The 23,176-nt window shown below is 53.2% G+C and overlaps 6 protein-coding genes across 6 annotated transcripts; 3 read left to right on the top strand and 3 right to left on the bottom strand.

The window, feature by feature from the left end:
* Positions 1-850: 850 nt before the first annotated feature.
* COCSUDRAFT_64193 (Cse1-domain-containing protein) lies at positions 851-6,287 on the top strand (the record flags this gene model as incomplete). Its single annotated transcript, XM_005651846.1, has 19 exons — positions 851-1,035; positions 1,116-1,190; positions 1,337-1,414; positions 1,497-1,541; positions 1,661-1,957; positions 2,065-2,184; positions 2,266-2,508; positions 2,608-2,700; positions 2,846-3,019; positions 3,117-3,308; positions 3,429-3,635; positions 3,771-3,926; positions 4,043-4,249; positions 4,360-4,566; positions 4,704-4,826; positions 5,157-5,393; positions 5,724-5,885; positions 6,036-6,152; positions 6,264-6,287. The coding sequence occupies exons 1-19, from the start codon at positions 973-975 to the stop codon at positions 6,285-6,287; spliced, it is 2,820 nt and encodes a 939-aa protein (XP_005651903.1). The 5' UTR covers positions 851-972.
* Positions 6,288-7,366: 1,079 nt separating this feature from the next.
* On the top strand, positions 7,367-9,550 carry COCSUDRAFT_26680 (lipoic acid synthetase; the record flags this gene model as incomplete). The annotated part of the gene is made up of 4 exons (XM_005651845.1): positions 7,367-7,675; positions 7,934-8,161; positions 8,456-8,630; positions 8,917-9,550. 4 exons carry the CDS (start codon positions 7,367-7,369, stop codon positions 9,147-9,149), a joined length of 945 nt encoding a protein of 314 aa, XP_005651902.1. The 3' UTR covers positions 9,150-9,550.
* Positions 9,551-9,867: 317 nt separating this feature from the next.
* On the bottom strand, positions 9,868-11,835 carry COCSUDRAFT_64191 (Bin3-domain-containing protein; the record flags this gene model as incomplete). The annotated part of the gene is made up of 5 exons (XM_005651844.1): positions 11,564-11,835; positions 11,198-11,346; positions 10,666-10,858; positions 10,329-10,517; positions 9,868-10,035 (listed from the first exon to the last, which is right to left on the bottom strand). The coding sequence occupies exons 1-5, from the start codon at positions 11,768-11,770 to the stop codon at positions 9,868-9,870; spliced, it is 906 nt and encodes a 301-aa protein (XP_005651901.1). The 5' UTR covers positions 11,771-11,835.
* A 1,208-nt stretch (positions 11,836-13,043) lies between these two features.
* Positions 13,044-14,651, top strand: COCSUDRAFT_11577 (MGC81798 protein-like protein; the record flags this gene model as incomplete). The annotated part of the gene is made up of 6 exons (XM_005651843.1): positions 13,044-13,274; positions 13,391-13,504; positions 13,580-13,700; positions 13,797-14,003; positions 14,183-14,321; positions 14,504-14,651. The coding sequence occupies 6 exons, from the start codon at positions 13,044-13,046 to the stop codon at positions 14,649-14,651; spliced, it is 960 nt and encodes a 319-aa protein (XP_005651900.1).
* A 769-nt stretch (positions 14,652-15,420) lies between these two features.
* On the bottom strand, positions 15,421-16,353 carry COCSUDRAFT_52135 (hypothetical protein). The gene is made up of 2 exons (XM_005651842.1): positions 16,104-16,353; positions 15,421-15,843 (listed from the first exon to the last, which is right to left on the bottom strand). Exons 1-2 carry the CDS (start codon positions 16,307-16,309, stop codon positions 15,606-15,608), a joined length of 444 nt encoding a protein of 147 aa, XP_005651899.1. The 5' UTR covers positions 16,310-16,353; the 3' UTR covers positions 15,421-15,605.
* A 4,089-nt stretch (positions 16,354-20,442) lies between these two features.
* COCSUDRAFT_11504 (kinase-like protein) lies at positions 20,443-22,511 on the bottom strand (the record flags this gene model as incomplete). The annotated part of the gene is made up of 5 exons (XM_005651841.1): positions 20,443-20,634; positions 21,037-21,205; positions 21,508-21,697; positions 22,043-22,138; positions 22,307-22,511. The coding sequence occupies 5 exons, from the start codon at positions 22,509-22,511 to the stop codon at positions 20,443-20,445; spliced, it is 852 nt and encodes a 283-aa protein (XP_005651898.1).
* Between the last annotated feature and the right edge of the window lie 665 nt (positions 22,512-23,176).

The raw sequence follows: 23,176 nt of genomic DNA, 5'->3' as shown, positions 1-23,176 counted from the left end.
CACAATGAGGTCATATGGCCTATAGCTCTTAGAGGCATGGGCCCTGTCCAGCCAGGACACCAAATTTCCCCTCACCATGTCAGACATGACACAAGACAGGTCTGTGCTTATGGGGAATATCCTGGAAAGCTTTACGAAGCGTCGAAGGCCTACCTATTGCACTGAAAGAAGTGTGTGGAACTGGTGCCTCCGCACTGCCTGAAGAAAGCGATCGCATCTGCGCCAGCTCTTATCGGTGACTGACTCTGCCCTTGTTGAGAGCAGAGATCTGAAGCTGGTGAGAGCTGATTGTTCAAGTGATGGGCGCTCTCACACCTGACAGGGCTCGTCATGGTGATCTATGCTGCTGCTCTATATGGGACTTTAGGACCAGTGTTAATCTTAATGGGCTACCTATGTCTAGTCTTATAATTTAATACCAAATCCCCCATTCATTTTCAGACACAGTTGGTTTGCAAAGAGGTCCAGACTCGAGATGCTCGAGAAGGCCTTAATGAGTGCATTCATGTTGATCACTGAATCCATGATGATTTAAAGATTTCTCATGCATCTTGTGCGCTTATTGTGGAGGTATAACGCCACGAACAAGTCCTTGTGATCAGAGAAGGTTTCAACGGCATCTCAAAACGGAAAAGTCGTAGGCGAACGAAAGCATCTCAATAGCAACAAATAGCACATCAAACGTCTCAGAAATTTTTTTAATTGTTTGAGATATGACGACATGGGACCATCTGACCCTGAGTATAATTTTAGCTTCGCTTCGCGAATCCGTTTGGCCTGCCCGCCTGCCCAAATCTAGGGCAAACATGCCACACTGTCAAAATGTGGAATTTCTTGTGAGAGTGTTTGAAAGAAACTGCTTGCGTCTTTCCTGAACATGCCGGATATACTGAGACTCCATAATGCGCTGAAGATGCATGTTAGGACCCTCACTCTGATTGCCTGAAATATTACGATCCCCTCAAGAGATCAATGGACAATTCTGCTGTCCGAGGCCTCAGCGAGGCGTTCCTTCAAACCTTGAGCAGCCAACAGGTATTTGTAGACTCATCACATTCAAATTTTGCAGCTTTCGGCATCGATGTGTATCTAAATGGCCCTGATGACAATTCCAGGACGTCAGGAAGAAAGCGGAAGAAAACATCAAGACAGCCTCGACACAAGATGGATTTGCTCTTGCAGTCTTACAGGTGTGTCTAACGCATGAACATATACATTTGTGTTCTCTTTTGTCATGTATTGCAGCTTTTTTGTGGACGCATCATCAGACAGCGTGCAAATCGCAGCAATTGACGACAGCATTTGAGAGAAACATGCTTGTTAAAAATGCATGCAGGTCGTTTCCACCGATGCGCCGATAGAGATACGTCAGGCGGCGGCTGTCAACTTCAAGAACTTTGTCAAGTACAGATGGGTGAGGACGAGTTTTCCCTTCCCATCGAATATATAGCATCATCCGATCGACTCACGCTGACCAGAATTCTTGCCACGCACAGGCACCAACAGAATCGGTACAACAACTCATGAAAGACGCAGAAAAGGTAAGCGGGCTTCTCTTCATGCTGTGCCAATCCTGTTGTGAGGCCTCAGCTCTTGCTTTAAAACATGCAATGTATTGATGAACACTAACAGATATTGTTGTAATCTTTCAATGCAACAGGAGCAGATCAAGAGCCTGCTGACAGGCTTGATGGTGTCCACCCCGCCGTTGGTGCGAGCACAGCTGAGCGAGGCGCTGTCAGTCATCTCAAGCTTTGAGTTCCCGGCCAAGTGGCCAACGCTGCTACCGGAGCTCATAAGCAGGCTGGACTCTGGGAATGCCAGCACTGTCCATGGAGTCCTTGAGACAGCCAACTCCATCTACAAACGATACCGCAACCAGTTCATGAGCACTGCCCTGTCGGATGAGCTCAGTTACTCGCAGCAGTTTGTGCAGCCCCTTTTGAAAAGCTTCCAGGTGACGCCTGCATGCCTGGATATTACAAAATACCAGCTTTTTGTTGTGCATGCACTGCAACTTTCAGCAGCCGAAGCTGCGCTCTAGGAGGTTTTTGTGCATTGCAGGGCATCTCAGCTCAGATCAAGGCGTCATCAGGTGACCTGGAGCAGCTTCGGCTGGCGCTGTCTAGTGCACGTCTTGTGCTGCGAATCTTCTTCTCTCTGAACTCACCTGGCTTGACGGAGGTAAGGAAGAACCTGAGTACGCATCTATTATTATACACCTTTTTCCTCAGCTCGTACAATGACAATGCGGTGGCCCTGCAGGACTTTGAGAACGTCTTGGACACTTGGATGGAGGAGTTTCACTTCTTTCTCACCTATGATAACCCAGCTCTTGCCGAGAAAGACCCCGACAAGGAGAGCATTGTGGACGCTGTCAAGGCGGCTGTCTGCCAGAACATCAACCTGTTCATGGAGATGAATGAGGAGGAGTTTGCAAAGTACCTCGGCACATTCGCCCAGGATGTCTGGACGCAGCTCACCCGAATGACTCTCAACCCTGGACAGGTCTGCTGTTCAATTTCTCTGCTGGACGCTCTTGCTGATGTTATTCTGGTATTCGTACTCATCTAATCTTATTTGATTGCGAATTTTGCACCCATGCAGGACAATTTGGCCATGAGCGCTATCAGGTTCCTGACCACGCTGGTCAAGGGAGTCCATCATGGCCTCTTCCAGGATGAGAAGGTCCTCCAGCAGGCGTGGCTTCCACCCAATCCCATTCAAAGAACGCCCCAACTTCCTGAAAGTTTCTGCAGGGTGTCCAGCTTGATTGCGGGACATAAATGTTATTGTATGAATCCAAACAGTGAGCAATCACTGAGGGCCATGTGGGTGCGTGCAGGTGTGCGAGCAGATAGTGATTCCCAACATCCGGCTGCGGGATGACCTGGAGGAGATGTTTGACATGAACTGGGTGGAGTATGTGAGGAGGGACACCGAAGGCAGTGACATGGACACCAGGCGGCGCGCAGCCACTGACCTCGTCAAGGCTCTGACATCCAAGTTTGAAGCCAAGGCAAATAGTTCTCTCACCTCCTTAGAAAAGAAAAGTCAATATGCAGCAAAGCGGTACGAAATTTCAAATGCATGCATGTGAGGCTGATGACATGCAGGTGACGGAGCTGTTTACTGGATACGTGGGGGCTCTTCTGGCAGAGCATGCGCAGAATCCCACCGCCAATTGGAAGGCCAAAGACTGCGCCATCTACTTGGTAGTGGCCCTGACAGTGCGCGGCCGCACTGCTGCCCAGGGTGCCACCACCACTAACCAGCTTGTGAACATCGGAGACTTCTATAGCCAGCAGGTGTGCAGCTTTGGACTCATTCCTAAAACTGATTAAGATAGGGGACAACCCAGTATTCAATTTATTTGTGAGAGCGCCAAATATTACAAGTCTGACTCAGCCTTTGTCTTGGCCTGCCAGATTGCACCCGAGCTGACATCCTCGGCTGTGGATGATCTGACGATCCTGAAGGCAGATGCCCTGAAGTTCTTGACCATCCTGCGAGGCCAGCTGCCAACTCCAGTGATCATGGCAGCCTTTGGCAATCTGGTTGCGCTGCTGGGGTCGGACTCTAATGTCGTGCACTCATACGCAGCCATCGCTATTGAGAGGCTCTTGGCATCGAAGGTAGGTCCTTTTGTGATCTTGCATTCACTTCCCGTCATTCAAATAGAGAGATGCCATCACCATTTCAATGCAACAGCTGAGGCACTGCACATGCAATGCAAAATCAGTTTCTGATTTTGTGTGGCTGCACCTCAGGAGAATGGCCGCCAGCGTTTCTCGGTCAGCGACCTGCAAGCGCAGCTGATGCCCTTGCTGAACAACCTCTTTGGGGCCTTCCAAAAGCCCGAATCTGGCGAGAACGAGTATCTCATGAAGACCGTCATGCGTGTCATCACGTTTGTGGGTCCAGAGGTGCTTGATCTCTCAACTCTCCCAGATTCAAAAATGTGCAACACAGCTTTATACCACAACAATGTGATTTTAGTATTGATATTTAGAATTGATTGGGTTTTGTGGGAGCTGTGCAGATTGCTCCAGTGGCTGCGCTGTGCTTAGAGCGGATAGCCGCAATGCTGCTGCAAGTGTGCCAGAATCCAACGCAGCCAGGCTTTAATCATTACCTCTTTGAGTCCGTGGCAGCGCTTATCCGGTACTCAGCTGCTGCAGACATCAGCAAAGTGGCTGACCTGGAAAGCAACCTGTTCCCAGCTTTCAATGTTGTCCTCCAGCAAGATGTGCAGGCAAGCTCTCTTCCTCCTTTCATCCCAACCACACATTTTTTCTTACAGTTGGAAATTCTGCGATTATACATCCAGAATTTAGAGATTCTGCGCATGCATTGCAGGAGTTCCACCCCTATGTCTTCCAGATCTTTGCGCAGCTGATAGAGCTGCGCACAGCGCCTCTGCCGGAGCTCTACATGACCATCTTCAAGCCGCTGCTGGCCCCTCTGTTCTGGGAGCGGCCAGGCAACGTGCCTGCGCTCACGCGGCTGCTGCAGGCCTACCTGGTCAAGGCTGGGGCCCAGATCGCGCAACAGGGCTTGCTGCAGGTATGCCCATACCTTGTTGAATGCTCCCAGAACATAGACGCACATAAAACACTCAACAAAAGACATGTGCTGTTGCTATTTTTGAGTATTTTGTTGGCGTCTATTTACACTGCACGTGAGCACTGGATGTCATGCAGGGGGTGCTGGGGATCTTCCAGAAGCTGGTGGCCAGCAAGGCGCATGACCAGGAAGGGTTCAGGATCCTGGAGGGGCTCATCACGCACATGCCCCCGGAGAGCCTGCAGCAGTACATGCCCACGGTGCACTCCTCTCACTACAGACATACCCCAAGATTCCCCTGAACACCTTATTGTCCTTTTGCACACCACCCTCTCTGCCTCCATTGTGAGCCCTAATCCTGTCTAAACCCCTGCCCAGCTCTCTAACTTGGAATCGTTAGAGAACTCTCTGACCGCACTGACGCTGAGGTGCAAAAGCGTGGGGATCAAAGGGGGTAGGGAAAAAATCGTTTTCTTATGGAACAGAGATTTACCAATTAAGTCCAAATCAGGCTGTTTAAGATTTTGATTTTACCCCCCTTACTTATTTTGAGGAAGCCGTAAAGGAAGTGTGGCGTGCTGTGTGGGCAGGTGTGGTCGTTGCTGTTCCAGCGGCTGCAGGCGGCCAAGACGTCGCGCTTTGTGCGGGGCTTTTTGGTTTTCCTGTCGCACTACATCGTGCAGCGGGGCCCGGGCGCGCTGGCCGCCAGCGTGGACGCGGTGCAGCCGGGCATCCTGCTGGTGCTGCTGCAGCAGGTGTGGCTGCCCAACATGGCCTCCGTGCGCGGCGAGACCGAGGAGAAGCTCATGGCCGTCGCCACCACCAAGGTGTGACTCTTGATGATGACACCTCTGCCCTTGCCAGCTTCTTTACTTACCCCTGCTCAGTAACTGGCGCCCTGCAGGGTATTGGTGTTACGTGATAGAATGATGGAATAATATTAAACCATGTTGTTCCACTGATTACCGCATACAGGGGCCCACCCAGATGCGCAGGCTGCAGTGTGCTTTGTCATGTGTGACTGTGTCCTTGGACTGCACTGGGCGACCCAATTTCAATGCTAGATAGCTGAGGGCATGACGGGAATGCTTGCGATCGTGAAGTAATGTTAAACAAGTAAGGATGGGTGTTCACTTCATGTGTATCTGGAAATGCAGCTCGTGTGCGAGTTGCCAGCCCTACAGACGGCGGAGGGTGCTGCGCTGTGGGGCCAGCTGCTAGGCGGCCTGCTGAAGGCTCTGGAGCAGCGGAGACTGGAGCAGGAGAATGGGGTGGGCGAGGCACCTGAAAACCACGAGGACGTAGCCGAGGAGAACCAGGTCATTTGCATTTTTCTGTTGTGCTCATGCATGCCTGGACCTACTGCGGCAATCGCCAATTTTTGCTTGACGGATTGCAAAAATTCTGCTCACAGAAGTATGCTGCTTTCCTGTTTTCGCTCTTTCTGATGGACATGTTATTGCGCTCAGGGCTATGCGGCATCTTTTGCACAGCTCCACAACGCTGCCCCAGTTGAGCGCGATCCAGTGTCGGATGTGGCAGACGCCAAAACAAACTTAGCAGCCTCACTGTCACGGCTCTCCCAGGTGAACCTGGTTCTCTGTCTGCATCTCCATGGAAGTTGGTTGCACTTCTGAGAGACAGCAGCAAGATCAACCTGATGATCTGGTCCTCTGTACGCAGGTGCAACCTGGCAGGATAGCGCCATTACTGCAGACTAGCCTATCGGCAGAATTGCAGCAGAGATTGCAGCACTATTGCCAAAGCGCTGGAGTAGTTATTACATGATACCTGTGGTGCCTTTTAGACTTCAAGTTTGTACTTTGCGGACTTTGAGTGTCCTTGCAAGCGTGGCCGATGCTTTTAGAGACTGCATGACTGGAAGTCTCAATATTGTGTGGTTTGTGCTGCACACTCTCAGAGTAATTGTGTGGCTTGCACAAACCCTCAAATGTAGTACTAGTCTACGATCTTGAGCAGTTCACGCACCGTGCACGTTGCACACATGACTTTTAGGGAAGTTACACGATGCAAAAAGTACATTAATTGTCATGTTGGTAGAAAATTGCTATATGCAACGCTGGGGAATGATTGCATCAATCTTGGAAAGTAGTGCATGCATGATGCCAAGGTTACTAATCCATGATCCCGTGTCCTTTCCATGGCTCTCATCGTCTCTGACTATCCCCAAAACAATATTCATCCAGTGCAAAGGAACAATTGTGCAAATATCAGGGGTTCTTTGGTGTTACTGTTCCAGGCGGTGGGACGCATAACAATGCAGGGCACCGGTCGTCGCTCATTGCAGCAGGCTTTGCAACTCGCAAGACTCCTTTCTAACAGCTCCGCAAGCACAGCCCATCCTTCAAATGTGAGTGAAAATGGAAGAAATTTCTCTGGAAAGGCCGTCGAAGCTTTGCGCCAGAAGCTTGCGGCAGGTACAGACACCCTTATGATGGTCACCTCTGACTCCTCGTAATTTTTCAACTTCACGGATCTGTCTCTGTGAAGTAGAAACGATCAAAACTACCTTTCGTGACGAGACTGCCAAAATGGGCAAGTCCGTAGTGGTGCTTGTTGGCCGTGCTCCTGCTGTACAAGCAACAACATCTTCATATGTGTGCCCCAGGTCCCGATCTTGGAGAGTTCATCAGCAGCAACGGCGATCTTTCCACCATTGACTACTCCGTCAATGCACCCCACTGGAAGGTGTGCTCCGAATTCGTTCAGAAGGGCATATGCACCCCTTTACCCTAGACATCCTGTTGCGCAATAGAGCTGCAAATCGTAAATTCGCTTGATGCAAGAGTTCTTGGATGGTGCACAGGAGAAGGCACGCAAGCCAGACTGGCTGAAGCGGACCGTGCCGGGCGGGGACAAGTACACAGAGATCAAGGCAAAGCTGCGTGAGCTCAAGCTGCACACGGTGTGCGAGGAGGCGCGCTGCCCCAACATCGGCGAGTGCTGGGGCGGCGGCGACGGCCACACAGCGACGGCCACCATCATGCTGATGGGGGACACCTGCACCCGCGGCTGCCGCTTCTGCGCCGTGAAAACCTCCAAGGCGCCTCCGCCCCTCGACCCAGACGAGCCAGAGAATACCGCCAAGGTGGGGCATTTCTGGGCCTACACCTCTGCACAGGGGTTGCTCAATATCACATTTTGTACTACGGTACATCATACTAGGTGCAGACTGTCCTGCAGCACAGCATCTCAGCTCTTTCAGTGCTACCGGAAGAACACAGGAGATAAAGCGAAGCATGCACAAGCTGCTGCTACCAGCGCTGGTGCAATGTTTGTTTAATGTGTTTTATGTGGTCTTTCGCAAGTGGCGGCGTTGACAGGGCTGCCGCATCGTGTGTCTCAGGCTGTGGCGGCGTGGGGCATCGACTACGTCGTCCTGACGAGCGTGGACAGAGATGATCTGCCGGACGGGGGCGCAGCGCACATCACGGCGACCATCCGAGGCCTCAAGGAGAAGACGCAAGGGCGGCTGCTGGTAGAGGCCCTTGTGCCCGACTTCCAGGGCGACCTCGACAGCGTCAGCATGGTGGCGCAATCCGGCCTTGATGTCTACGCCCACAACGTCGAGACGGTGAGTCCTCCCCCTCCTGCCACTTCAGCTTCCCCTGCAACAAATATAACACCGGAGTCTAATTTTAGCAGCTGTGAAATGCCAGAAATTGGCTGCACGTGTCGTTACCTAAGGTGCAATATTTCTTGTGGAAGAGAGGACGTGCGAGGAGACTGGCCCTGGCTGGCTCAGTATCTTGATTGTCTTGCTTGGAATCCTTCAAGAAGGACAAGTTGGGTGGAAGAGAGGATTGGCGCTCAGACGGGGCTAGAGACACAATTGATCAAGGTCGACATACTTTATATGGCGGTGCAGGTAGAGCGGCTGCAGGGAGTGGTGCGCGACCGGCGCGCGAACTGGGCGCAGAGTCTGGCGACGCTGCGAGCGGCCAAGGCGGCCGGCGCGCGCATCACGAAGACCTCCATCATGCTCGGCTGCGGCGAGCAGCCCGCCGAAGTCGTGGACGCCCTCCAGGAGCTGCGCGACAACGGTGCGTTGCCCCTTTTGCTTTGTCAGGGGTGACTCACCCCGCCAGTCTGGCATTCAAGCTCCTCATGAACAGCATCATTGCATGGTCCCCCTCCTAGCTGTTGATTTGGCAGTGACAAAGTCTTTCTTTGCAGCATAGTCCAGCTCCAGCATCTGTGCAGTCCCGATTGTCAAAGGACCGGTGCAGAGGATTGGAATCCGGCGGAAAAACGGACATCTGGGACCCAATCTTTCCAATTATCTGATTCTGTAACAAGGGACTCATACGTCAGTGGGTGCTGCTGCAGGGGTGGATGTGGTGACTTTGGGGCAGTACATGCGTCCAACCAAGCGCCACATGGCTGTGGCCGAGTATGTGACGCCAGAGGCATTCGCGGGTTTTGAGACGGCCGCCAAGAACATGGGCTTCATGTACGTTGCTGCAGGGCCCATGGTGCGGTCGTCGTACCGCGCCGGCGAGTTCTACCTGACAAATGTGCTGCGAGAACAAGCTGATGCGAAGGAGGCCGCTTCTGTGTGATCTTTGTGAACTATCAGTCGCTTACTTTCTGGTGCCACGCACTTTAGGAACTGTGGGCTGGGCAAAGATGCACCTGGCAGATGTGCGTTGCAAGATGTGCACAATCATTGAATTTGAAATAGCGACATTTGGCTGTTGAGTTTTCAATCGGCCATACTGGGTTGGGTACTGTACCGTAGGGAAGATCACGATGATTGGAGACTTTGGCTGCAAACTGCTGGTGTCACAGTGCATGGATGCTGTTTTAGATCATTCAGTGAGGATCCTAACCATTGCAATTGCAAATTTCTTTTTAGATTTTTCCTGCAGAAGTTATTCTCAAATGAGCGACCATGGCCCTTTTGCATGCATGCGTACAGAGTCTGTAATTCAGAGGATGGTGCCAGCACCATCCTGAGCTCAAGCTACAGTTGCTCGATCGACAAATGCTTACATGTTGCCCTGGCGTGCAAATGGGCATTTGATCTAACATTCTAGCAGGGCTGCCAATCAGGTCACTGAAGAAACCTCTCTCTATAATCAGCATGCGTTTGAAGGATCCATTACAAACATGTATTCTCTCTATTCATCTTCTTCTCAAACAATCAATGGCAGTAACGATGGTGTGCTGGTAGGCCAAGAAAGCCTTTTGGCTTGCAATTGCACCCCTGACAGGCTGCAACATTGCACTCTTGCATGCAAGCTCTTACACAGACTCCTCGAAGGATTTCCAAGGATTTCAACCAATCTTTTGGAACAGGTATATGGGCCGGTCAAAGCCCTTGGCGTTCTCTGGCGCTCGCAGCTGCCGAACAAACGAGAACTTGAACTGCTGCGTGGCGTAGTGGGGCAAGTCTTCCGGCCGCAGATAGAGGCTGCTCAGGGGGTGCAGCCGCTCCCGCATCCCCTGCACCAACACCACTCCACCGATCATTTGTTTTGCAGAAGAAGAGTGTGCATCTTGGGACAGAGTCATAGAAATTTATGGGAACAGGACAGTGGAAGCAGCCTGGCATGGAGTCATTCTGACACGACTCCCTTGTGACTGACAGCACCATTCTGGTCCCATGCACCACTCAGCAAAACAAGCATCGCAAGAGTTCCCACACTTGCCACAGCAATCACTCCGTGGCTAAACAGAACAGGCACACAGCATGCCCTCACGCAGCAAGGTACTTGTGCGGACTTACGGGTGCGCACCGGCTTGTGGACGGCCGCCTGGTAGGAGCTCCAGGCCTGAGGCTCCAGGATAAGGCGGCCGCCGGGCACGAGCAGCTCACAGATGCGCTTCAGCAACGCATGCAGCGCAGCATCGCCGCCGTTCAAGTGCACCCACTTGGTCACGCTGAGGCACAGTATTGTGTCGTACGTGCCTCGCTGCAACTCCTCCTGCGCCATGTGCAAGCATGCTCATTCTTCTTCTGCAAGCTCAATACCAATTCTCTTTATTGCCTCGCTGTGACTGTCAGCTTGCATCAAGGTGAGCAAAGATAGAGGAGCAATGCGGTGAAGGGGGGGGGGGTGCTGCCAGGCTCACCAGCTCTAGGAAGTTTCCCTGTTGGAAGCGGGTGCCGATGAGGCCCTGGAGCGCGGCGCTGGCGGCTTTGCGCTCGGCGTTGTGGGACGTCTGCGCGCTCTCGGCATCCGGCGCGGCGCTCAGGACGTGCCTGCGCGTGTGGGACAGCCGCGCCAACTCCGCTGTGGCCCTTGTGTGCTCCTCCCTCAAGCTCCTGCAGCAAGCCGGTCCAGTAATGAGCATGTGTGAGCATTAAAAAATTGTGAATTGTCTCTGGAGGGGTGACTCATTTGTGCCATGCACGGATTATGCAGGATTACTCACAGCTCATTCCTTGGACTCTCTTGCGTGGGAAGAGGCAGAGGGGTCCAAACCTGTGTGTGTAATGGACAAAGGACAAGGCAGCGGGGGGCACACATGTATTGCTCTGGTCATTCCTACCCAGATGACCTCCACCCTATCACAGCATGCATAGCAGGGCTGCGGGAAAGGCAGGTCTGGCTCAGGTAAAAAGTGCGTCTTTGTAGAGGGCAGCAGAGGATGCAGGGCTGACCTGCAGGCTTTGCTGATAAGGACGTGGTCGATGTCCACGCCCAGCATGCTGCCGGTGCCAAAGCGCGTGACTAAGCCCAGCGTGACCATGCCCTCGTTGCACCCCACGTCCAAACACTTCCTATTCTGGAACCAGGGCTTCTCCATCACCTGCGCACCAGCCATCACTTCACAAGACCGCTGCAAACCTCAGAACGGCACCATCTCACACTCAGAGGCTTAAAAGACACCGATACTGGGATCTGAAAAGTGACCAGCAGATATATTAAGGGCAATGGTGTATCCCTTGCTTGTCATGACAGATATGTGGCAGAGGTAGATGTGGGCAGACAGAGGGGCTATTGAGTGCAGGTGGATTGCAGCTCACCTTGAGGCGAGGGTCCTCTTCGAAGGCTTGACCAATGCGGTACCCATAGTAGCGGCGGTAGTTGCCGTGCACCGGCACAAATTGCTGGCGCTTTATCTCGCGCTTGCTCACCGAATTTGCTGCCTCTCCTGGCCCCTGCTGCCCCGCTGGGCTGCCCTTGAATCCCCCCGGCAGCACTGAGCTGATGACTGCGGCTGCCTGGGACATGTCTGTGCGCAGTGAAATATTGGCTGCATCGTGCAAGCTGCTTTCCTCAGTACCTGTCACAGGTGCACTGCCAGGCTCCTCTGCTCTATGACTGCTATTGGCAGTGCCTTTCCGCCGAGTGTGGGACGGGTGCGCTGCCAGATCGCTGCCTTTGGAATGTGTGACACCTGATGGTGCCAGCTTGTCTGCAAATGCTGCAGCGCACGATTTTGGTGCAGCAGCACTTGGGACACTGCTGCGCCCAGACATGTGGCAAGGCTCCACTGCCGTGTCTTGGCACTGAGAATCGGACGATGCTGCTGGCAAGTCAACAGCACCAGCCTGGACTGTAGATCTCTGTGGCAGAGGCTGCAGCTCCGAGTGTTCAGCTGACAATGCATCAGTCTGCAGGATGGCTGTTGGATAGGGATCGATGCGCTGGCGCTTTGGAGGTCGAGCACCCTGATGTCCAAGTGATGCTGAGAAGTGCTGCAGAGGCTGCTGTGACTGCGGTGCTGTGCAGACTTGCATGTTCGAGATGGACGATCTGTCAGATTCTGCTGTCATTAATGAGGACTCCTCCGCCCCATGGGCTTGTAGGCCTGCCCTGTCTCGCCCTCTTGCTACCTGTTCAAGAGCAGAAGACCCCGAATTATCTGCCCTTGTTCCCCTCGGTTCAGGTGAGAAAGCACTTCTTTGCGTCTTAGTAAGACAAATCTGCGCTTCAGACGCAATATTAACATCTTTCCAGAAAATGGAGGAACTAGCAGCAACAGCACGTTTTGTGCTTGTTCACGTTCATACGAAATTTACCTGCAGCAGTCTTTTCTTCTTTGCACGCTTTTGTCTGAGCTTCTTTTTCTGGTTTTCGGTTAATGATTTGTTTGCAATCAAGCCTTCTTTGCTATCGATGTTGGGCGCAGTCACAGAGCACTCCTCCTTTGCAGCGCCGCTCATAGTCGCTGGTGCGTGCCTCTCACCATGCAATCTCTTTCTAATTTGACCTTAACTGCATCCATATTTTGCAATTCCAATTCACAGCGACCATCGAGGCTCTTGCATGGCTTGTTTGGGGCCCAGCCTATTCAGGACTTCGTGGACTTGGAAGCTGCAGAGAGCTGCAACTGACAGCTGAGCCGAAAGAAAGCCAATTTGACCTGTTCTTCTATGACCTACAAGATGTCACTTTGTCACGTCTCATGAGCAACAATCATCAGGACAGCTTATCACTACCTTATTACTTGCTGGATAGTAAATCTGGTAGTTGCGCTGTGGAATCCTAGAGCAGACCACAATGTCTGGGGAAGTGATAATAAAGTGGAGCTCAAAAGAGATGATGTTCAAAATAAATGACAGCGAAACGGTGGGATGCTTGAAAAGGAAGATCGAGGAGGAGACAAGGGTGCAACCAAAAAGACAAAAACTATTAGGTCTCAAAGCAAAGGGGGGAAAACTTGCAACCGATGACATGATGCTCACAGACCTGGCTTTGAAGCCGGGACAGAAGATCATGTTGATCGGGCACGTTCCCATTCCACATCACTTGCTTTGGTGGGTGACAACGAAAGAACTCTATATGGGTCACTTCTTCGGGATGGATCTGTGTAATAAATTATAGGAACGTGCAGGACACCTGAGGAGGTGACAAACGAGCTGGACGCTCAAGCCGATGTCGCCCCACATGTCCAGGATGACTTTGATTTGGAGGAAGGGGTGCTGCAAGAGCTCGATGTGAAGGACAATCCTGATTTCCAGGTAATCCAAATCCACGCAAGCCTCTGGAGGAACCATGACGAGCGTGCAGGCTTCAACGCAACATCTGCCCTGCAGGAAAAGCTGCATAGGCGGATAGCAAATGCACCAATCAAGGTGCTAAACCCACCGCGGCCTGGCAAGAAATGCTTAGTATTGGACATTGACTACACGATCTTTGACCTGAATTCCACGGCAGGTAACATTCACCACTTCCCACTGCCGCAATGCTTCATTTGTTCTCATGATCAGAAAAGAACATGTCCCAAGCATCAGCACGGCTGTGCTTTGACAGAGAGGCCAGAGGAGCTCGCGAGGCCGCATCTGCATGAGTTCATGACAGCAGTGTACGAGCACTATGACCTGATCATCTGGAGTGCGACGGGCATGAAGTGGATTGAGGTGAAGATGCGGGAGCTTGGGGTGTCTACCAACCCTGCCTACAAGCTCACAGCCTTCATGGACCACAAGAGCATGGTCACCATCCAGACAGCCAAATACGGTGAGTTGCACAGGACAGTTTGAGCTCCCCTTCTCAGACGATCCTTGGCATCGTCTTCTTTCGTGCATGACTCGGTTGCTCTTTGCTGGCACAGTTGCTTATTATGTACCTAGGGAAGTCTTGGCTGAGCTGTGCCTGCCAGCTGCAGGCAAACTTCATCTTCAATGTGTCGTTTGCAGGAGTCTTTGACTGCAAACCTCTGCCTGTGCTGTGGGCAAAGATGCCAGAGTACACGCCTGAGAACACCATTATGTTCGACGACCTCCGCAGAAATTATGCCTTCAACCCACAGAATGGTCTGGTCATCAGGCCGTACAAGTGAGGCCCTCCTGATCCTGATTGTGGGAAAATTGACTATCCAGCTTTGCCATGCCGGATTCTCCGTGTGCACTGTACAGTCTAAGGGGTATGTTGGCTTGCATGCTGCCAAATCTGAGGGTCTTGTTCATCTAGCATGGCAGCACGAACCACGGATTAGTGATTCCTTGCCTCTGCTGCAGGAGGGCGCACTTGAATCGCAGCACTGATCGGGAGCTGGTGTATCTAAAGATCTATCTTCTGAAAATTGCCAGCCTGGAGAGCTTGGCGTCACTGAAACACAAGAAATGGGAGCGGTACATTGCCAATGAATTGAAGAGCATGGACTGATCAAACAGCAAGATGTATTCATAGGCCATCAAATTCCAAGCATTACATGAGCACCTGCATATGGGCTGGCTCTAATACACCCAGCACGTTGCTACTGCCAATGTTATGGCAAAATGTCGAGGCGCTTGGCACACACATGGACATTCTTGTACAAGGGGCGCAACAGTAGCCAAACAATCATGATTGAGCACACAATCTGTAATCAAGGAATGCATGCTTCAAGTTTCCACTTCATCATTGGCGTTCTATAAACCTAGCCAGAGAAACTGGGAGCACCCATTGTTGACCAGATGCTTAAGAATCCAGATCTTACCCAGTCTGCAGAGTCCTCTCGACTCTCCTTGACTGCCTATAAACCTGCCCAAACTGTCCTTTGACAGACCTACACTATCCAGGGCGCATGCACTTCAAGTGCAGACAACTAGACATAAAACATGTGGGAAGCTGACACAGCCGATAGCCATGCAGGTCTTAAGGTTCGTGGTCCCTTTGGTATCACGCCAAGTCTACCCGAAAGGCGCCTAGGCTACTTGCACAAAGTGCAAGCTCAGCCATAGGCCATGGAAAGGAAAAGACAGAAAGACGAGGAATGCCAGTTTCATGTTGCATCGATGACGGTGCACCAACCATACTTTGGCTGAGTGAAGCCTCACTTCATGTGAAGATGCAAACTGCTCTGCAAAATGCTGTAGGATGTTTATTTATGGGCCCCCTGCCTATACATTCATGGGGTCAACTAATTGCAAATGCCAATTGTAGTAATCCTGAGGTGTGGCCCCATCAGCCAACAAGCACTTCACGCTTCAATTCAGTGCATGCTCAAGGTGTATTCTGTAATTTGGGCGCCATCAAAGACCAAACGGAAGAATTATGGCAGTACCGACTCTCAAATTGGTAGGGGCCAAGATCCCGGCCCAAAAATCTGTTCACGCAGCTATCACGCATTTTCATTAGCTAGCGGCCAAAGGGCCAGCATCCACAGCCCTGTGCTTTGTCTTCGTGATCCTTTGGAGACACCACAGAACTGCTCTGCTCCATGGGCACGGCATGGCTGGTGGTGGCTGTGCCTGTTGAGGCACTGGACCCTATGGCTGATGAGCGGACCGTTGGCAGCGCGGTCGCTGAGGGAGAGAACACCTTCTCTTGCGCCCGGCGCGGCACAAACTCGCTGTACATTGTGCCGCCAGCTGCCCTGCGCACCACTCTGAGGAATCAACAGTTGCATCATTGATGGGCCCAGCCCAGCATTCCCAACACCCACAAGAGCTTGTCCCGGAGCCACATGTAATGCCTTGAGATTGCAGTTCAATTTGAGGATTGGAAGATAGTAGGTTAACAATGCTGCGGCAATGCAGCGCATATACAGCCTGTACGAGGAGATCATTTTGGGTCAGGGCACGCCGCTGTATACTAGGCATCGTCAATAGCAAGGGGTCGAGGGCAACGACTCACCCTGAGGCCAGCGACAGGAATTCTTTGTCGATTGCTGAAGCGCCGGAGTCGGCCGGCAGCATGGGCGCGTTCCTCATGCCTTCATTGCCGGCCTGCTGCCCCTGTCCTTGCGCGCCAGCCGCCCGGATCGTGGCCTGCCGGCTCAGCTCCTCCGCAGCTTCATGGAAGGTGGGGTAGGTCATGCTGTCAATCCCCCCCAGCGGCATGGGTGCGCTGGTTGGGCAGCAGCAAAAGTCTATCTTCCATCCCTGGCCAGTAGAGCATCTCGTCAATCTCCATTGAACCTCTAAGTGTCAAATCGTTCAGCCTGAAAGGTGCACTCGTTGTACGCTTCTGTGCGGCAAGGGTTGCCATTAGTCAACATGCCACGCCATGTACACATGCAAGTCTGCAGACACAACCCAAAAGAGTCCAAGAGCATTTAGTCAACAACTAAAATGCCAGGGTGAACTGCGCGCTACCACACTGCTCACCTTTTGGTTGCTGAATGGGTTGAACTTGCCATAATCATGGCTGATCTGCAGGCTTGTGATCTGTGCTGGCGCGGCGGCGCCCTTCAGGAGCCGTTTGCCGGATGATGATGACGTCCGTGACTTGAGTTTCGGGGCTGTTTCTGACTGCTTCCTGCTGGTAAGAGCATCACAACTCAATGTACTGTGTTCCATTTCCGAAGAGAGGCCTTTGAAAACAGTTTAGACATGTGTGAACCACAGGGAGTTGTTTTGTGTACAGGAGGCTGCAAAAGGAAAGGATGGAATAGTCAAGAGGTTGGTCTTGCAGCAGTGAGATTGATTAGAAAGGTTACCTGTTGTCTTTCCCGCCTTCATTCTGCTGGTTGCGTTCTGAACTCCTCTTTCTGATCTTATCTGCCACATCAGATGTCGCTGAGGACGCCTTCTCTGACGATGACCCAGTCCTCGATGATTTTCGGGTCGGATCACTTGTTCCTTTATGCCTCTTTTCCCTTGACGCCTGCAAACCCGGAGAATTCCCTTCATCAGCTTCCATGCTCAAACTGATCCCAAAAAGACTGATCCGTTTTGGCTGCCACAAACTCTCAAGAAAGACCCCAGACCTGCCGCAAAGGACTGACATGCTCCGGTGATGAACCTCTCGATCTGTTGGACATGCCTGGTACGGTTATGCGCCTTGCCAGGAAATTTAACCTCTGCCAGACATTGTGGATAACAAGCTTGTGGTATCCATGGGAAGTCAAGCAGCTCAGACGTGTGCAGCCTTTCAGGTGGATGTCTTGCATATAATTTTTTTTTGCCATGACAAGCGCTCAACAAACACTTCCTCAGCCTCGGTTGCAGTGGCGCAGCGTTGCTCACCGTTGCAGACTCCCCAGAGCTCCGCCTCGAGTCCCTGCTGGCCCTCCTCCCCTCCTCCTGCAGATATGCCGGCCCGCCGCTCTCCGCAGGCGCCGCCGGCGCCCGTGCAGGCGTCCCTGAAAACCGCTCCTGCACCTCCTGCGAGCGCCTCCCGCCCTCCACCGCTCTGCCGCTGCTGCTGGGCTCCGAGCCCGCCAGGCTGCTGCCGTCACCGGACCCCATCGCGTCCAGGAACACGGTGCCCTGCGCGGCCGACGCCAGATCCGCCGCGTCGCCGACGTGCGAGAGCAGGTCCTCCCGCGCCATGCCCAGGCTGCCCTGCCGCCGTTTGGCCGGCAGCGGCCGCGCGATCGATGTGGCAGCCACCGCGTCGGTGGCGCGTGCGGCCGCAAACGGGTTTGGCGCGGCTCCGGCCTCGCCGCCGTCGTTCACCGAGGCCACCCTGAACTCCAGTTCCGCGCCGGGAGCCTCGTCATCAGCGGCCGCTCCCGCCAGCATTGCCTGATCGGCGATCTCCTCGGAGCGCGCGCGAGCTTTCAGCGCCGGCGGCATGGCGGCGGCAAATGGCGCCTCGCTGCTGCTTTCGTGCACCACGACCTCCCTGACGGTGCCCCCCGGAGTGGTCACCTCCTCAACCATGAACTCCATCTCGTCCTCCTCAATGGCCTCAACGCTCATTCCGTCCTCGCTGCGCGCCAGGTCGAAGGGATTGAGGCTTGGCGGCCGCCGGCTGCTCTGCCGGCCGCCGGAGCCGGTCCGCTGCTGCGGCAGCGGCTGCTGCTGTGCCTGCGCATGCCTGGGCACCACCACTCGCGTGCTGAGCCGCGAGTCCAGGCTGAGGCGGGAGATCGCGGCCGGTCCGCTGCCGGGGCGCGAGTGTGCGGGGGAGAGCTCGCTGGGGCCTGTGCCCTGGCTGTGGGTCTCCTCCGAGCCGGAGGAAAGTGGATCCGAGGGCACTGTCGGCAGCCTTGCCACCAGCCTCTGACAGCGTTCCTGCAGCTCCTTTTGTGCCCTGCACCGACAAGGTGCAAAATATGCTGACGACCACTTCTGGGCATTGGCAGCGAGTTGGTGGCCGTCAATAGAGCGAGCATGTGCAGCACAGAGAGCGATCATGGGCTGTGAAGGGCGCGCACTCATGCGCCAGGTGCGGGTTGACAACTCTGAGCTGCGAGGCCATCGACACAAGCTGTGACACCTCGTGCATGGCATCTCCGCTGGCACCTGTGGGCACAATTCCCTCCATCACTGCACTCATGCCAGTACCGTATAGAAGACGGCAACATGCATGTTTCAGATTGCCTCAAACAGAGGATAATGGATGGAGATTAAGGCTGGTAGTCACCTTGCCGCGAGCCCCTTGTCAAGGAGTAAATAGCGCCAAACAGCAGCTTGTCCAGCGCGTCATTTTCAAGACGGACGTTTGAGGTGTCCTGCATTCCTAGTGAGGTGGCTCGGCTGTCAGCTGACTCGCTAAGAGGGGGTCTCGGCCTGCAGTACAAACAGCACTGAATGCTGTGAGTCCCAGGTGACCTTGTCTGGCTGCACAGAGGGGTACTTCCAAGCTCTGATATGAAATGCAGTCGCTCACCGCAAGGACAATAAAACCAATACTGAGAAGCTATTTCTGTGTCAATAACACCAGGGATACGTCCAGAACATTGAGGGTGAAGCCCCCGAGTTCTTAGTATTGCAAATTTCAAGATAGATCATGGTGGCAAATTTACTCAAACCCACTTTTCTCGGCTGTTTGAGGGCGTGGGTGTCTCCAAAACGCCTTCATTACCCGGCATTTGCGTTAAAAGCGCAGGTATGGCCCCTTTGGCGCTTTCTTGTAGTTTCCCACTGCCACCCTCTTGCATGAGGTGCACTCTGTACTACAGATAAGTCTTTACGTCTGACACCGCACGACCCTTCGCGCTCACAGACCTAATGTAAGAGCTTGCACCCATAATTTCCTTCCAGGCAATAATATACGTCACGATGCTATCCACCGTGCCCTTCTGAAGGGCGGGCTAACGTCGATTGCAATCGACCCGCTGAAAGCTTCAACCGAGCATGCAAATAAATGCACACACATTGTGTGCAATTCATTCAAATCAAGGAAGTCCACCTCTTATGCAAGATCGCTGGATCAAATGCGTCGCAGTTTCAGAACATGAGCACAAGATGCGCCACCAGGAGCGAGCGTACTTCATAGGTTAGGCGTATCCCTTGTAACGAGGGGAGTTAAGAAAGCTATGGAAAGTACAAACTTCTTGACAGAAGGAATGACCAAATCATTATGCATGTGTGCGCTGCAGCGGTTTACAGTGGTCACAATTCTAGTGATGACCAAGCGCGTCCATATATACTTGTAATTCACTGCAGTCGCTGATGCCGGCCAGCCCGCGGGTGCCCAGCGCCACGTGGCGCCGCGCATGTATATCTCTCGTGATCATTGCCAGTTTCATCACCATATATACGGTATATTATGTACTTAAAGACGCCAATGAAACTCACAGCCTCTCTTTGATGTGCAATGCCAGCTGCATGTTTGTTTCATACATTACCGGCAGTCTTGCATGCCATTGTTCTGGACAAGTAAAAACGCTGTTTATTCCCCAGTTCTCACACTCCGGTGTCCTCTCAGGTGGCAACATGCAAGCACTGAATGCTGCTCATCTATACTCCGACTTCGCGACTCAGTGTACAGCAGGGGCTGTCGTGGCATTCTGAAGAGTGGCCTGCGGCCGGGCCTGCTTGAAGAAGCGGCTGAGCGTGCTCTCCTGCTGCGCCTGAGCTTGCTGCGCCGCCACCACCTCTGCAAGAATCTGCATGGGCACACCTTTGCAGGTCGAGAAGAATCCTGTAAACAAGCCCTTACACTCGCACGACTGGGGATGGTCAGATTGGGAAGATTTTGAAAATTGCAGAAATCCGCTACCTTTAACCGTGCTTGGAAGTGGGTCAACAATGCCCTCTTCCTTCCATCAATATTGCCAAACACTGCACATCTGCAATGCTCAGAAGGAAGATATGGTAACATATGGAAGGCCTGCGCTGCTCACCTTTCGCATGTGGTGCACGATGAGGGCAAAGGAGGGCCGGTTCTCAGGCTCGGGGTTGTAGCAGGCCAGGGCAACATTCAGAAGCGGCTCTGGCGTGTCTGAGGGCAGCGTCGGCCGCAGCTCATTGTCCCCGACCGCCAAAGCCACCTGCACCCATTGCAAGCCATAGCGCAGGGATTTAGGCAGAGCAGGCTCCTAGAACATGCAATGGAATGGCTCGGAAGCACAATCTCACGCTGCTCCTCGCTACTGTGCATATCCAGAATCACGCCAACAGCACTGGGGCCTCACTTCTTCAGACCAGAAGACCAATCAAGGCCGCTGGCAGAGGAAGCACGTCAGACGCTTGCTGTTAAGCAGTTCCTCAGCATGTAAATAGGCATGCCCGCTTGTACGCCCTTGGCTGCTTGCAAAAGCGAATTCTGGAAAAATTACGAAGTGCGCATATGCTGGAGGAGCACGGGAGGACCTGCAGACCCCTTAATTCGCTGCAGATGCAAATCTTACAATAAATTGAGGGGTGCCTGAATAAGAGGAGCAATGGCACACCTGCACAGGGGTCATGTAGAGGCCCTCATAGGGCGGCCGCTGAGAGAGGACCTCTGCCAGCAGCACGCCCCAGCTGAACACATCCGCCTTGCTGGTGTACAGCTCGTGCCGGATCATCTCGGGCGCCATGTACACATATGTGCCTGTCTCCCCTGTCAGGCACGCCGCGCTGCAGCAAAAGACAACACCCACTTCAGCAAAGTGTCAACCATGGCTCTTAAAGACGTGGCAATACCGTGCCTGCCATTTCCTGCGCAAAGGAAGTCTGGAAAAGATTGGCGTCTTGAGGAAGACTGCCACCAAAAAAAATGGGCACCATAAGAGCACAATCCAACCTTCACAATTTTTTGGGACAACATAAATCTTGGCAATGAGGAGCACATATATCTCTGAATTTCAGCATGGCTACCTGTGTTGGGACACCACTTGCATGCTCTCCCTATTGGGGATGGGGTGGATCTGGGGTGTCACCTGGCGGGCGTGAGGCGGCGCGCGAGGCCCATGTCGGCGACGCAGGGGCGGCCGGAGACGTCCAGGAACACGTTGGAGGGCTTGAGGTCGCGGTGCAGGATTGGCGGCTCCGCTGCCTCCAGCGCCTGCATCCCCTGAGCCACTCCCAGCGCCATTCGCACCCTCTCCTCCAGGCTGCGCCGCACCTGGCCTCTGCTTGGACCACAAACGCACCCCTTTCAGTGTCACTTAGTATGCCTCTCTTTCGCGTGGCATGATGGGCCAACGACCTACGGACGGTGGATGCAGCGAAGACAGTGGTTGGGCATACTAACACAACTTTGTGCACAGGAGGTTTCAGTCAGTACAGCAGCCCCGGCAACTCTGCATTTGCTTTTGCCTGTTGATACCATTTCCCTTCGAAATTGTCCACCCATGCAGTGCTCTTTCACAAGGATATTTCAATGTGAAGTATTGGGATATTAATTGCAGAAAACCCGCGGTGCATTGGATTAGTTTGCTGACAAGGAGAGGGAGAACAATCCGCACCTGCCACCCTGCTTGCGGTCACCGTGCAGCCACTGGGTGAGGTTGCCGCCGGGCAGGTACTCGCACAGAAGCCAGCACTGCTCCGGCGGCTGCAGGCACGCCCCTGCAGGCACACCCCCACCACCTCAGCCATGCCTCCTCATATATTGATTTCGGCAACACTCTTCAAACATTTCAATCCACCGACTCTTGTCAGCCAATCTACCTGACAAAGAATTATTTGACAGCTCTGCAGCGCTCACATTCATGGTGCAGAGAAAGAAAGCCTCACCAAAGAATTGCATGACATTAGGATGCCGGATGGCAGCCAGGCTGGCGACTTCGCGCAGGAAGGAGGAGGCCTCGCTCTCCTTGCCCACGCGCACAGTCTTCACCGCAACATCGCCCCCTCTCCACATCCCCAGAAAGGTCCTCCCAAACATTCCCTCCCCCAGAAGCTGCCCCAGAGACACCTGGTAATGCAGGTCGGACCTCATCTCACGTTGAATCCTCATGTGTTGCACTGAGACAGTGGCCACTGCAAGTATTGGCGGGATTGGAAGCTTCAGAGACACACCTCTCTGGGGTCGACGAGCCAGCCAGCCGACTGTCCTATTCTGCATAGTGATGCCCATCTCTCATCCGCCAAGTAGTTCCCATTGGAGACTCCGTCTTCTGTGGAAAGACCCAGAGAACATTATCAGCAGCAGGCACAGGCTGGTGCTCATGGCCAAGACGCTTCAGCCAGTCAGGTGGCGCGCACCTATATCTTCTGGTGTGCAGCCATTGTCCAAGCTGTTCAGAGGAAGCTGTTCATGCCCGTTTTCAAGGTTCACCTGCTCACAAGGGCCGATCAAAACACTGGTGATGCATAAATACGCAGGCATCAAGAGAGTGGAAAGAGATGCTCACCTCAGATGCTGCACTGGCCCCTTTACGCTTTTCATTTGTTAGTCTCTCAGTGAGTTCATCAGTGTGCCTTTTGTGGGCTTCATTTTCCTTCTGGAGCTCATCCACTTGCAGGACGAGGGACTCAACCTCCCCATTCAAGTGGCGATTTACTTCGTGGGAGGTCTGGAGCTGTATTGTCAACTCTTCGATCCTGCTCAAGATTCAGATGTCAGGGCTACTGCGTGTCACCGACAGACAGAAGGCTCGTTTG

The sequence above is a fragment of the Coccomyxa subellipsoidea genome (assembly GCF_000258705.1).
Source record: "Coccomyxa subellipsoidea C-169, whole genome shotgun sequence".
Lineage (NCBI taxonomy): Eukaryota > Viridiplantae > Chlorophyta > Trebouxiophyceae > Coccomyxaceae > Coccomyxa > Coccomyxa subellipsoidea.
The sequence above is the reverse complement of the archived record's forward strand: the minus strand, read 5'-3'. Positions and strand labels throughout refer to the sequence as shown.

What these genes read in the sequence shown, in the direction of transcription:
- COCSUDRAFT_52135 (XM_005651842.1), bottom strand. Translation starts at nt 16,309, where the DNA reads ATGCCGCTGGGGGGGATTGACAGCATGACCTACCCCACCTTCCATGAA. An exon ending in TTCCTGTCGCTGGCCTCAGG is followed by an intron (nt 15,844 to 16,103) that starts GTGAGTCGTTGC and finishes AGTGGTGCGCAG; the next exon opens with GGCAGCTGGCGGCACAATGT.